The 14,672-nt window shown below is 37.1% G+C and overlaps 1 protein-coding gene across 1 annotated transcript; it reads left to right on the top strand.

Annotated features, from left to right (window-relative positions):
• Positions 1-10,410: 10,410 nt before the first annotated feature.
• On the top strand, positions 10,411-12,486 carry LOC121643541 (cathepsin Z-like). Its single transcript, XM_041991009.1, has 6 exons — positions 10,411-10,578; positions 10,988-11,151; positions 11,441-11,620; positions 11,690-11,840; positions 11,954-12,116; positions 12,241-12,486. The coding sequence occupies exons 1-6, from the start codon at positions 10,457-10,459 to the stop codon at positions 12,364-12,366; spliced, it is 906 nt and encodes a 301-aa protein (XP_041846943.1). The 5' UTR covers positions 10,411-10,456; the 3' UTR covers positions 12,367-12,486.
• Positions 12,487-14,672: the final 2,186 nt, after the last annotated feature.

Raw genomic sequence — 14,672 nt, 5'->3', positions numbered from 1 at the left:
ATTTTGATTTCTGCATAGAAGCTTCTTCCTTGTGAAATACAATTTCATGTAACATGTCTGGATGCAGTGATGGATTGTGTTGAGTTACTGCTTTTTCAAGGTACACCTGAGCTCATGTGGCTAAATTGATCATGACAGATTCTGCTGCTTAAAGCCTGCAGATATTCAACAGTGGTTTCCATCCTTTGGCGCTGATGTCCAGGAATATTTTTACCATACAATGATCTGTATATGAAGAAAGATCAAACTTCCTTAGAAATTTACGTTAAGGAATATTTTTTAATTAATGATTCTCTGTGATTAGAAAAAGAAACTAATTTTCCGCACTTTGATGAATGCTGTCTTTACACCCATTGCTGACATCCCCACCTGTCCTCAATTGATTTATCAATTGTTCCTCAAGAGTAGTGCTACTTGTATATTGTACAGATTTTTTTCATCTGTTCCAACTTTTGAATGCCTTCAGATATTGGTTTAAATGTTTTCCTTTGCACTCATACTCTAAAGCAGTCTAAACTGCTTAAATTTAGACTGCTTTAGAGCCACATAAATGTCACTAAACTAAATATTTTTACTTAGTATTTTACTTACTTTTTTTCTTACCATAAGTGCCTATTAAAAATCACTTATAACCAAACAAGTCTGTCATTATAAGCTGACTGAATGTGAAATGTCTTGCTGAGTTGATGAAACCCCCAGCAGTGAACTTTGAGGCTGAGGGATTTGGTTGTGGTGGACAGGTGCTTCCACTGGAGAGGCAGGAGCTCGGTAAGGAGCCTTTGAAATCTCCTCAACTGGAAAATGTGGCTGCATTTAAGATGACAAGGAGGTCTCCACTACAAATAATGACCAAGTCATTCAATTTGAGGTTTTAAAATCTTACATCTGGGTGGTGAAACATTCTGCAACTGTTTTGGAAATAACCAGTTTCAATTTAATTATACTGTAGATCTCTTTATGAAAATGTCACTTTAAAACAGACTTCACTTCAGTGGTTTGCAACTGTAATTCACTCTTGTGCATTTTCTCCTTTGTAAAAAAAAAAAAAAAAAAGACTTGAATGATGAAATTACCTATGAAGTAAGAGGTATAAAATGGTAAGTGTTGTGATAAAATACTTTTTTATTCACAGTCATTCACAGTCAAACTGTCCCAATATGATGATAGAACATGAACCTTACCCACTATGGCTATTTTAAAAAACTGAAGTTTTTGTGTTACATGGAATGAATGATCTACTGCTAATTTTTAGAGCAGAACACTTGACTTTTTGTTTTAGCAAAATACATTTGTGGTTGCATTCGTGAGTTGACCTTTTTCAGCTTCCCTTCAAGATGCAGTTTGTGTTTTTCTGACCAGTGTCACAGTTGCAGAAATGTTTGAATTTGTTTACTACACTTCAAGGACAGCTGTTATATGAAAAGTATGCTGGTTTTGTGAAGAAAGTGAAGCTAAAAGTCAATGTTGAACCAGTACCGAAAAGTTGTGGTCCCAAACCTCAAGCAGTAATTAGAATAGTTTCTGATGTCTGGATTGTGTTGGCATCAGGCAAAAGAATGAATTTTATTACAAACATCTTCAACTGACAGTGAAAGTACAGTAAAAAGACGAATAAGGGGGCAAGCAGTACTTTATTAATGGATTTGTTCACTAGGCAACTAAAAGTATCTATTAGTTATTTGTACAAAGTTCTCCATACAAACTATATATATATATATAATGTTGCTTACACACTCCTATAATGTTTTCTGGGGCTAGGCTGCTAATGATTTTTCTTTGTACATGGTATAGTATATATGCTATACATAGTACATATATATGAGGCAACACCTCATTTCAGTGAAGGACCAAAAGATGACATTCAGTCATGCTACATAATTGCATGTAATGAGCACATTTACTAAATAGAGACACTCTGCTGTAATCTTAATGGGTTGCTCTACTCACCTTCATATAGATTTGATTTTGGTACAAACATCTAATTTTTTTAGAGTTTATGTTATGAGCTTCCTGACCAGTACCACAATGCACATTTGCAAAAAAAATAAAAAAAAATAAAATAAAAAATAATTTCAGCTTTGGAATTAATTAAAGGACCTCCAACCATTTGGCTGAAGCCATTGCGTCACCACCTGATAAGGGATTCATCGCCGTGGAAACAGAGCAAGTTACTCTGATTGCCAAGTGTGACAGCAACTCAAATTGTATTAAAGCCACAGTGTATGGAGGATAAGCTTGCCATTTTCAGTGAGACCAGTAGAGAAATTTAACACCTTACACTCCTCTAACATTTAATGTAATATATGTAGTCGTCATTAGTGACACTAATTTCATATGACACTGTGAAATAAGGCTGTCCTTGCAATGTATAACCAAGTAAAGGGATGGATCTAATAGTGTTTACAGACTACCAAATCACATCAGGGAAAATAACATCTGTGTGCTACTTGTCTGATAACAAATACTTCTCTTACCTATGCTGTTAGACGATAAACGCAATAAAGTATAAATTTAAATCTGACTTAAAGCATGTAAGGCATTTTCTTCACAGAAAAATACTCCTGTGGAAAACTGCCTGTGGCTGCTCTTTTAAGTGAACTGTCCAGTTATCTGACCTTCACTCCTTCATGACAGTTTACAGGTGAGTGGAGATTACGTGAGGTTGAAGTAAATGCCAGAGAAAGACAACTGACCTCCAAGTTCTACACACATCAGTGAACATGGATGTTATCTACTCCCTGTGGACACACGGACATACATTTCAATGTAACAACCTCACACATTCACAGAATCAATCACCTGGCTTGCAAGCACTCTAATGATGTTGTTGACGTTAATGAGAAAGAGGACATGCTCATGATGGCAGCTAACGATGCTAATCATGTGGCTATCATTCTGATGCCCCTGTAACAAGTCATCATGTCAGTGAATGAGCCATTGATTCATTTAAAAACAGAGCTGCTTTTTTCTCCCATTGTGGAACATTTCCTAATTGAAACCTAAAAGCCAATAAATTACCAGTAATAAAAACACCAACCTGTGTTCAAGGTTATTTATACTCAAGGCTGGTGCTAAATTTTTGGTGCCTTTAATGAGATCGTCCAACCTTTGCTCATTTCTTTCCATTACATTTAACCCACCCTAAAGTTTCTCTGTAAAACTGTCACAAAAAATAAACAAATATTTTTTTGGACTGTGAACAGAAACAGTCAACCATAGTACTTGAAATGTTGACTTTTTTTTTAAGAAGCCTGCACATAACTTTAAAAATAAATAAATTATAAAAAAGGTAAAAAAAAAAACAAATAGGCTTTTAAATCTCATATAAAAAGGTGGAAAAATATACACAAGGTTACATGGCAAGACAACAACAACAAAACACAGTTATTGTTAAGTATCATCCAAAATGATTAGCATATAATCTCTAAACTTTCCACAAAATTAGAATTTCCAACTGCAGGGGTTTGTTGCCATTTAGTCAAAAGAGCATAAGTAGGGTCTGGCTGATAAGGTTTGGCATATTACATTAGTTGAGACTCTGTATAGGGCCATCAAGTTCTGTCATGACTGGAAGCATACTACTAAAATTGATTCTGTAGCACAAGAGTTTTCAATTATTGGACCTAAGAGCTCTGAATATGAAAATCAGCCTTGGGCTCATCGTAGACAAAACTAATGGGCTCAAGAGAGTGTGGAGAATTTTGGCCATATCCAGCCATGCTGTGTCTTTGAGGCAGGGGTGCTGCCAGGGATTTTGGGCCCCATGAAAAGAAAATGAAGTGCCCCCCCACCCCCTCTAAAAATTCTGATACTGTAATACATGAAATTAGCCATTTTAATTATATATTATATTATATTATATATTGACCGTCATACCAATATTTGTAAAAAAGACAAAACATGACAGTTAGGGGAAGCACTAAAAAACAATGAACCTAATTTAGATTCAATTATTTGCTGCAAGAGTGATACTTTATATTCTAAAACCCATCTCTCTTTTTTTAAAATACTTAAACAATTAATTAGCCCAAGATAATACAAAAACTTAAATATAAAATAACCTCTTCCATGAAAATTAAATGCATTTATAATCTGTGGAGAAACATCAAATCTCAGCTAAAACACCATCAAAACAAAATGGCCAGTCATTTTTTTTATGATTTATTGTATTGTTAGCATTATCATTGAACATTATCACCGAACAAGAGGCAACAAAAAATAAATAAAATAAATAAATAAATAAATAAAATCAGGAGCAAATGTTAAAAAAAAAAAAAAACAAATAAGTTGGTAGGCTCAGAAACAAAAAATAGCAGAACCTCACATGGTATATTGTATTAAATTAACTGAATGTCGAAAGCCAACTACTGTGGAGATTTACAGCCAAACAATGGCTGGGAGCCATCTTTAAAATTAAATAATCACATTTTAAAAGATAGAACTTTGTGTAATAAAATATCAAGCAGTAAATGTACACTACTGCTAAGTCATGCTCTTGCAGTCCCATTCACAATCACTGGCCCTTGCTCAGCCTTTTTCACCAAGAGCTAAAAGTGGCGCTTTCTCCCTGGCAAAATCACTCATCAAGTCCTTAAAGTCCAGCTTTCTATTCTATCCAGCTATTCTATTATATAGTATCTCCAATTATGTAATGTCATTTCTAATAGCATCACAATCATTATTTCTGGTGGCCTCCCACTATTTTGTTTTACTTAAAGGTGCTTTCAGTGATTTAAAAAAAAGGTCAAGGGGAATTGATTTGACTGCCAATACTCCACGTCAGTGTCTCCCTCATGTAGCAACACATGCAAGTCTAATTTATCTCCAGATCCAGATCTCCAGATTAGTGGGGAAAACATATATGATGCTATATGGTTGTTGCTAGTTAATCTTCTGATATCTAGAAAATGTAAATATTTCTCTGATTAGATTGAAAGCAGTCATCCAGTCTGCTGCACTAGAAATGTGCTCTGTTCCTACTGCAAAGCAGGAGGATGAGTCCCAAACTACTGACTTAACCTACATTACAGTGATAGCTGAGTATTTTCAGAACCATTCAAATAATTCTAAAATAAATAAAAACAAATTATTATTTATTATTCTTAATTCAGAACTTTTTTTCTATTATATAATGTTTTATTCTCCACAATAATCTATTAATCCAACACTCAGCTGCTCACCTCCTTCCTCAGGGGCCACCTGGAAATTAGAGTGCCTCTAGAGAGAGAGTGGCATCATCTCCGTTCACTGCAATGGTTCAGTTTTTTTACAGCAATGGCGGCGTATGGAGCCCCTCAAAAGTTCCCGGAAGTTAGCAAAAGCTAAGCGACGGTCAATGTATTTCAATGGAGCAGATTGTCGGAGCTACACTTCTTCAAGGTAAGATGTTTTAATAGTCATATTTCCATATCAGTTGTGCATCTAAATCAACTTGACATGAGTAATTAAATATGTTGGCGGATTGTCACCGTCTAGATTAATATATTTAGAGATTATAAACCGATAAAAGTTTATGCTAGCACACTGATAGCAACAGATGCCACAGGCTGATGAATGTAAATTCTGTTCGTCAATATAAATTGATCCAACACCGTTGATAGCGAGGTTAATGTGTAGGGAGAGCGATTGTAGTTACATTTTTATTTAATTTTAATGTATTTATAAGGCTGTGGAATTATGGACAAAGATATGAAGATGATTCTGTATGTGGGTCATAATGTGTGACCACCGCATTTCACACATTTAACACTATAGGCCAGGCCAATAATTACACCGTTCATTTTACATAATAACTAGAAAGTGAGCTGTTTTGTCGAATAGTACAGCCCATACAATTATACATTATTAGGGCTGTCATTTGATATTGCAGGGTGAAAAGTTCAGTCATATATATTCACTATATATTATACTATTATATATTAATTATGTTGTATTATCAGTTCTGGGGTTGCCTGCTGTTAACTGGGATACTGTTCTTCTTCACCTTCCTGCTTTGGCCACTTTTAAGTGTTGTTTCCTGTCTTTTTTTCTATATTCTGCAACCTCAACCATATAAATCTCCCTGTGATGTGTTTAATTTAAAAATAAATTTCCCAATGATATGGTCTTTGAAAATGTGTAATGCATTGTTTTAATATGATTACTTCACATATTTTTTGTTTTCACAGTCCCTGATGGTGGTCAGATGTATCCTGCTGACTTTGGCCATCCATATTTTCCTTCTGTCCCTGTCTTTGGGGAAGCCATACATACGCACGCTGTTCTCTGAGCAATTGGAGCATCCCCATGCAGCACAGCATACCATGGTGAAGACTGTATTCAAGGATAGCAGAGAAAAGAAATGGCTAGACATGCTGATCTAGTCGAGTTTTATTGTAAAGGAATTCTTTTAGGTATTAAATGCATTTGGAAAACAAAGGGTGTTTGTCTGATTTATTATGTATATGTAGGGAGTAAGTCTTGGGATAGTTAACAAATAGTGATAGAAAGCCATGTATTTTCCATGAATTGAAATCAAAATTTTATTTATTTGCCATGGATTTTCTGTAAGAACACATTATATTGTGAGTCAGTCTGCCTCAGTCAAAATAAGTCTTAAGACTTAAAAGCAATTCACACAAGTAGATACTAATAAGTAAGAATAGATGACCCATTTATTTGAAATGAATTGGGGATCTAAATTTTATTTATTGGATATAGATTTCCTGTAAGAACAGTTATCATTATGCTGTGAGCCTAGATTTATTGTGTAGTCACTTGATAAATCATTGTCTTCACCTGTTGGTATGCCTCAGTCTGAAAGATAAAGTTAAAAAAACAGAAAATATTATGATTTACATTGCTGTTGATGTCAAACAGGTTTAGTAAAACTTTGATGATTCATATCAATGAACACAACTATAAAAATATTGCAGAGCAAAGCCTTCATTGATCATTATTTACCGATTATCGTAGTTTTCCTATTATTTTGTATTGGCCGCCAAGCACTTCCTGGAACTTTTGGAGGCTACATGGACCACGTGATCGGCAAGCGTTTTGAGCTTCCGGTGGCGCCACTCTCTCTCTAGAGGCACACTACTGGAAATGTTCAGGTGGGGCGGGGAGGTGGGGGGTCTGGCAGGCATCTGCTTCGGCTGCTCTCATGTCTGTTCAGAACATGCATGATTTGTTTCTTTAGCAGAGCAGCTTGCTAATCATTTTCCTGTGTTGATTATTTGACTAAAACAACTGTGAAATGAATCAAATCCAGAATTTTTTTTCAGAAATATGAGCTAATATGGGAAGCAAAGTGAGCTAGCTTATATGGACAAAGTTTAGGAGAGACAACAAACTGATGTTCCACAACTTTCCATCAGACGAACTAAGTGACCCACTTTGCCTCTGAAACAACTGGCTAATGTATTGTCAATCCCTCTGTTCTCTCTCCAGTCTCAGCTGTTTTTCTTTTCTTTTCTTTTTAAATTTCCCAATTTTTGAGGGATCCTGCCATGTTAGCATCCGCTTGCTCTCTGTGGCACAGCTGTAGAGATGTGATGTTCATGAACGAATCGATTCTTTTGAACGGCTCTTTTAAATGAACGATGGGAACTAAGTCACAGCTGTGAGCCGTTCATTTGTGAGCAATTATTTTTATATACAAATTTTCCACACTGCCTTCATCACATTTGTGACATCATAGAAGTCTGATGTCCAACACGCTCGATTCATGTGAAGCATCTATGGGCAGAGAGTATTGTTCGGAAATAAATACTGTGAGTTCTATCCAAAACATTTACTAGAATTTGCACTCACTGCTCAGGTTTATCCTTTTTTTAATCTATATTTTTCCCATATTTTTTTTTAAACTTGTACAGTAGATTTTACAAAGGTACATATTTTGATTGTCATTCTTACACAGTATATTGTGAAATTTTGTAAGATATTGTAAGAATGAGCCAGTCTTTTGAATGGCTCTTTGAAAGGAACGACTCCTCAAGAACCGGCTCCCTTCAAAGAGCCATAAATCCCATCTCTGCGCCTACACTCCCAGCTGATGGAGCAGGTGGACTGAACCATTTAAGGGAAATATAGAGGGGGTGGGTGTTCAGAAATGTTTCAAAAACAAAGAAAATTAGTGATACTGTTGCATTTTAACTAAAATGTTTGTGTGATTGTAAGTTTATTGAGTATTAGATAAATTTGTTGGTATTACAATTGCGTTGAGGGCCCTTCTGGGCCCCTGTCAATCATGGGCCCCTAGAATCCTTCTCCTTTACCCCCCAACCCCGCTTTCCGGAGCCCAAGTTATCAGGTTGACTGTAATCTATTATAATATATATTATTCCTTTGGTGGAAATCACCCCAACAACATATAGTGTATAACCCATCTTCTAATAGTTACAAAGGGTCTCATTATGGCTTTTGTACACATTCAAAGAGAAAAAGAAATATGCAAAACATACATTTGTATGGGGAGAAATGCTAATTGGGTGAGTGTCAGACTTATTTGTATTGCATGCTGTGGTTTCCAGCTCGCTGGCAGCCTCAGATATCATTTACCATCCTCCAGCTGATTGCAAATCTGAGATCTGGCTTCCTTTCTGTATCTAAATATTAATAGTCTCCATTACATGAAAATTACTTTCATCTCCGACTCACATGGAGGGATTAGATTTTAATCAATGCATTAAATATGACTTTCTATTCCTGCAGATGGGAAAAGATGGCAGGCAGTCAATTAGTATCATGCTCTGTTTGTGGTTCCATAGTGAAGCCAGATAAAGTCTTTGTTATCACAGAGAGGCTGTTAGAGCATAAACAAAAAGACAAAGTGTCATCTGGGGATGAAGCAACATAATGACGAGCTTCTGTCAACGGTAAGTGCATCACTGGAATTTTAAAACATCTTTTTTTTAAGCTTTGAAGCAAAAATAGCTTTTTAGGAATGTCTATGTTCTTAAGCTCATAAGTCAATCATAGTTTGTAGAACATCAATACTGGAAAAAAAAAAAAAGCTAAATTGTAATCAGTTGTTGACATGCTGCTAAAGTTGTATTTATGGTCACCAAGTACATCTCAGCGAAACATTCTGGCTTCTCTGAGATGCAGTTTAAGCAGTTTCAGTTAAAAATAAATATAAGTAACAACAACGATGCTATTTAGAACAGAGATCCCCAACTCAGGTCCTCAAGGCCCACTGTCCAACAGACTTTATATGTTCCCCTGCTTCCACACATCTGACTCAAATTAATGGCTCAGATGCAGGTTTGTGCAGAGCTTACCGTTTAAATTGAATCAGATGTGTTGCAGCATGGAGACCTGCAGGATTGTGGGCCTTGAGGACCAGGGTTGAGGATTTGAGATTTAGATGACTTTCCTGCTCACCTTGAAGACATTGGTCATTATTAGTGATGGTAAACTCGATTATTTTTACTGAATGGAGTTTAAATGAGTCACTCACCAAAGTGAATCAGGTTTTTGAGTCATTTGAGTCAGTTATCCAGAGAGTACATTGAAATCTACATGTACATGTTAGTCTGCTTATTTCTTCATATGGCGACACTCTATCGAAACTATCGAAACAGAGCAGCAGAGCTTCAGCTCTGGTGAGGAAGTGACTTTTCCAGCGAGTTGATTTGCTGCAGCTGAGAGCCGGGAAGGAGGGGGTGAGTAACTTCACGTACTGTGAGTCCGTACCAAACAACTGAGCACCAAAGTACTGCGAGCTTAGACAGTGATTCGTATGCAGCTCCAAGGAAGGGAGGGGGTGAGTGAGTCAGTGAGTTGTATGTGCTTTGTCAAGCGATGCTAACTATGAGCTAGTGAATGATTCTTTATGTGGTGAGTGGGGCTACTGTGAGCTCAGTGTTTTTTCCTTAGTTTACAGCTCACACCAGGGAGGGAAATAGTGATGGCCCACAAGGGAAATAAAGAGTTTAGTAAAAAAACACAAGCTGTTGCTTTTCCTTCTATTAGAATGATTAGCTTAATATATTTCTACAAGTGCAGTTAGAATAGCAGTTGCACAATAGTGAAATATTTTTTTGGTCTTTTCAGTTAGCTCTGTAGTTAGCCAGCTAGCTGCAGCAGGGATGAGTCAGTGGGGATGAGGAATCATGATTCATAAGTCGGTAAGGTGATTCTCGACTGTTGAATGATTCATGACGTTCATGACTTGCACAACACTAGTCCTTAGATCCACCTGTTACCTTTGAGAATGAATTGTCCACTTCTCTCCAGCAATGTATTCCATCTCCTCCAGAGGGGATTACCTGGATAAATTAGATGAATGATCCCTCCGTGATATTCTGTGTATACCTTCAATTGGCTGCACATGCCCAGAAAGTCTCCAAGCCACTTCCAGGTGTGTTTAATAAAGCCTGATTGGCTTGAAGATAGGCGTAAGTTTGTTTGTCTGAAAGACTATTTATTTTCTACCAGTGGGCTTTGTAGTGAGTTGTGTGTTCTGTGCTTCAACATGGTTCAACTAATGAGTTTTATTTTTGTCCTCACTGCACACTTTGCTACAGCAAGGCACCACTTCAACAATAAACCAAGCTGTTACCAACCTGTGCCCAGGAAACCCAACTTTGGAGTGAAGTGAGTTTAAGGATTTGTGAATTATCCAATGTAAGCTAATTTTTTAAGATGGCTTGCTGAAAGAGTAACCTAAATGGAAGCCCAAAGCCATCATATTTATGCTTAGTTTAATACCAGTAAATTCCAAAAGAACATTGTTTGTTCCGGTTTCATACCTTTTTTATGTATTTAACATTTTTAGGCTGGATTTGTCTGTAAATCCTCTTTAGGTTAACATCTGATGTTAGAGTTATGGTCTTTTCAGTGTTCTCTGGATTTTATGACTTGCTAAGGGCCTTGTTAAAAATCTGCAATTGCCTTGCCTGTGGTTTCTGATTTGTAATAGCCTCATTGACAATTATGACATCAACTTAAAATCTGACAGGGTGTCAATATGACCAAGTTGCTTATAAATTTAACTATCTCTAAGAACTTCAGCTCGTCCTCATGAATTCCTGAACCTTGCTCAGCTCCCAAAGTCCTGGGACTGGAGGAATGTAAATGGCATAAACTATGTCAGTACAACTCGTAACCAACACATCCCTCAGTACTGTGGCTCCTGCTGGGCACATGGCAGCACAAGTGCAATGGCAGGTGAGTGTGTTTGTGGGGTTTAGGTCAGGCCCCCCCTCCCCAAGCACAAGATTATTTTTGTTGCACAACTCAGAATAAATCAACATTACAATGAACAGCTTCCTTGTTTCAGGCATACAGATTGGACAGTTTGTGGAAAGACCTTTCAATTAAAGAATCACTAGTTGAGACTCTGTAGATGGCAAACTGTTAAGTCATTAAAATTATTTTCCCCATGAAGGTAAATCACGCAACACTTTCCAGAACTCATGAGTTTCAGAACTTTTTTTTTGGGGGGGGGGGCTTGTAGATCGAATCAATATCAAGCGGAGAGGAGTGTGGCCCTCTGCCTATCTGTCAGTCCAACATGTAATTGACTGTGCTGAATCTGGCACCTGTCATGGAGGGGACCATGGAGGAGTGTGGGAGTATGCCCACAGACGTGGCATCCCTGATGAAACCTGTAACAACTACCAGGCAATTGACCAGAGTAAGAGTGAAATTGTTATCTAAAATTTTGGGATTTGAGCAATGTTTAATCTTTTTTTAATTATTCTAGAATGTGAGCCATTCAATGCATGTGGGACATGCACAACCTTTGGGGAGTGCAATTATGTGCAGAACTACACATTGTGGAAAGTGGGTGACTTTGGTGCCATTAGTGGAAGAGACAATATGATGGCAGAGATCTTTACTGGAGGACCAATTAGGTATTAAAGAATTTATTTAAATGCTAAAATGTACTATAAATTGACTTGTTGCCTCCATTTATTTCTCCTCAGTCGGCTCGAAGCACTTAACTGTACCAACTGTCTGTCCTCAGCTGCGGAATCATGGCCACAGAGAAACTTGACGAGTACACTGGGGGCTTATACACAGAGTATGTTGAGACTCCTGTCATTAACCACATTGTGTCAGTAGCTGGATGGGGAGTAGAAAATGGCACCGAATATTGGATTGTGCGTAATTCCTGGGGGGAGCCATGGGTGAGTCATCAGATGGAGCGTGATGGCTTCAGCTTTTGAAAACCTGGCATTTAAAAAAAAAAAAAAAAAAAAAAAAAAAAAAGATTCAGTCCAACCATTATTTATTTTTTTTTCCCTTTTCTAGGGTGAGAAGGGTTGGCTCAGAATTGTGACAAGTGCCTACAAAGGAGGAAGTGGAAGCCTGTATAACCTTGCATTGGAGGAAGACTGCATGTATGGCGACGTGATTGTGCCCAAAAACTATGTATAGAGGTCACGGCCCACTGGAATATTAATTCTGAAAAATAAATGTATTGACAATTACACTTTGTCTTTAAGAGAAATCAATTTGTCATCACCTGGCTTGACTCCCATGCAGATGGGTGTGTGTGTTTTTTTTTTTTTTTTTTTTTTTTTTTTTTTTTTTTTTTTTTTTTTTTTAAAAAAAAAAAAGTTTACGTAAAGATTTGCTAGACCATGTGCTTTATTGGAATGTAAAATACTTAGTGCACTAATTTTAAAGTGTCTGAAATTATTGGATTAACTTCCACAGTAAAGGAACTGTACAGTAAAATGAACCAACCATTAACCCCTGCTTGATTAAATGGCCAGAATGGGTTTTAAAGAATGTACTTGGGGGGGAGAGAATCTCATCTCTTTGAAATTGGAGGGTGATGTCCTCTGTCAGCAGTTTTGGTGGAGCTGGATTGTGCAGTGTTTGCAAACCTCTCCCCTTTTTTTCCAAATTCTACACAATTGTTTTACAAGTTATGATGGCAAATTGAACAATTCCTTATTGGGTACCTATAAAGACTGTATGCCCTAAAAAACTGTTTTTGCGATCACTTATCTGAGCACATAGAACACTCAAATTTGTGCTAAAAAATGAAATTGATTTCAGATCTCTGGGTAACCTTGCATATTTGTTCATTCATACATGTGCTGCTACAGGAAATAAAAATGTGCTCTCCCAAACTCAAGAATGCATTTAGACTGGTACAAGGTCTAGTTGCAACGTGAGCATGGAATACATCAAAAATGTCCTATACTGAAAAAACAGTTGTGATTGGCTCGGCACAAGTGAGGCCTGCAGGAAACGTGCTTGTACAGGAGGCATGCCAGACACATTCTGCCAGAACAAATGAAACAGAAGCTTTTAGATTCCTCTGGTTCTCAAGCTATGAAAAATGTAAAATTATGATCTTTACTAATTTGGAGCCTTATGAACTAGCAGTCAGATTTCTGTATTAAGACACTGTTTTAGAAACTGCAGGTTTTTTTTGTTCATCTGAGCCAGATAAACAGACTGACCTTTATGAACTGAAATGCTTTATTAGTTTCTGTTCTGCCATGCCTCTGCAGAAACGCTCAGTTTAATCACCAGTTATCTGCAGTGGCACACAATAGTATCATCTGAGTTTATGTGCAATTATAAGGAGCCCATTTTCTTGCTGTTCAGCTGGGGAACAAAAAACTAGGCACTTAGATATTTGGTTGAGGGGATGCAGCAACAATAAAAATGCAAAAGCACAAGCTGTGTTTTGCTGCTGATATGGAAATGCTTTCCATTAACTGCAGTTTCCATTCAGCATCTCTGGGGAGAACAAAGGATAATCAAACCTTACGCAGCACTGTTGACTTCAAGCCTCTAAACCAAAGCAAACCTTAAACGTATAAAGCCGTGGCATGTCCGAGTGGAGGCCCACCATGAAAACAAATATTGAGCATAATTTTGTTGCCCAATATTATGTGATCATACCCTCACCCTCCAGCAATCTTTTATACAAAATCAAATTTGCGGTTTGATTAAATTTCCGGAATGCTCGCTCATTTGCATAAACACAAGCAGAGCTCTAATGGTTGTAAATGAAAACACATGGTAATCTCTGGGTTTAATGCAAAAGGTTTTTTTTTCCCCCATAACAAAAATTGGTATGAAAATTCCAGGTTGCAAATGCATGTGCCATTTTCAAAGTGAGTGATTCAGCATTCATCTTCATTACAGCAATCAATATGGCAAAATGGATTTTTCAGCATTTCTTGCAAACCCATTATGTATTGTTTCAGTGATCAATATCTCACTCTGTAAACATGGAGATGGAGGGGGTGGTTGGTACATGAAAAGGGTATTACTGAACCCTTCTGGTAGTCCAGAGGCCTGGATAATCAGCTTTTATAAAGTTGGAGGGAATATCCACCAATAAAGTATCTTTGAGTAAGGTACTGTAATGATTTATCCACTTTTCTGGCAGCAAGGACTCCACAAAAAGCAAATACACTGTATGTGCAATGTTCTCTGTATAACCCTCCCACATGCATTCACTTTTCAAGGCCCCTGTTGAAACTTACCTCACATAATGAACAACAGACTACAGAGCCAAACCAGATAAACACATTTCACAGAAACATTTTCCTTGACTTAATCTATGGTATAAGACATATCTAATATTTAAAATCATGCTTAGTTGACAAATTACTAATAGGAGAAGAAGGGATACAATAAGGTAAGATCACAGGATGTTGATTTAAAATGATCACAAGACACAAAGCAGCAGTGGAAAATCAGCTTAAGATGGT

The sequence above is a fragment of the Melanotaenia boesemani genome, chromosome 7 (assembly GCF_017639745.1).
Source record: "Melanotaenia boesemani isolate fMelBoe1 chromosome 7, fMelBoe1.pri, whole genome shotgun sequence".
Lineage (NCBI taxonomy): Eukaryota > Metazoa > Chordata > Actinopteri > Atheriniformes > Melanotaeniidae > Melanotaenia > Melanotaenia boesemani.
The sequence above is the reverse complement of the archived record's forward strand: the minus strand, read 5'-3'. Positions and strand labels throughout refer to the sequence as shown.

Excerpts from the sequence above, each read along its gene's own strand:
- LOC121643541 (XM_041991009.1), top strand. The coding sequence starts at position 10,457 with ATGGTTCAACTAATGAGTTTTATTTTTGTCCTCACTGCACACTTTGCT. Across the intron at positions 11,152-11,440 it reads CAGCACAAGTGCAATGGCAG|ATCGAATCAATATCAAGCGG; the intron begins GTGAGTGTGTTT and ends GGGGGCTTGTAG. Across the intron at positions 11,841-11,953 it reads TTTACTGGAGGACCAATTAG|CTGCGGAATCATGGCCACAG; the intron begins GTATTAAAGAAT and ends GTCTGTCCTCAG.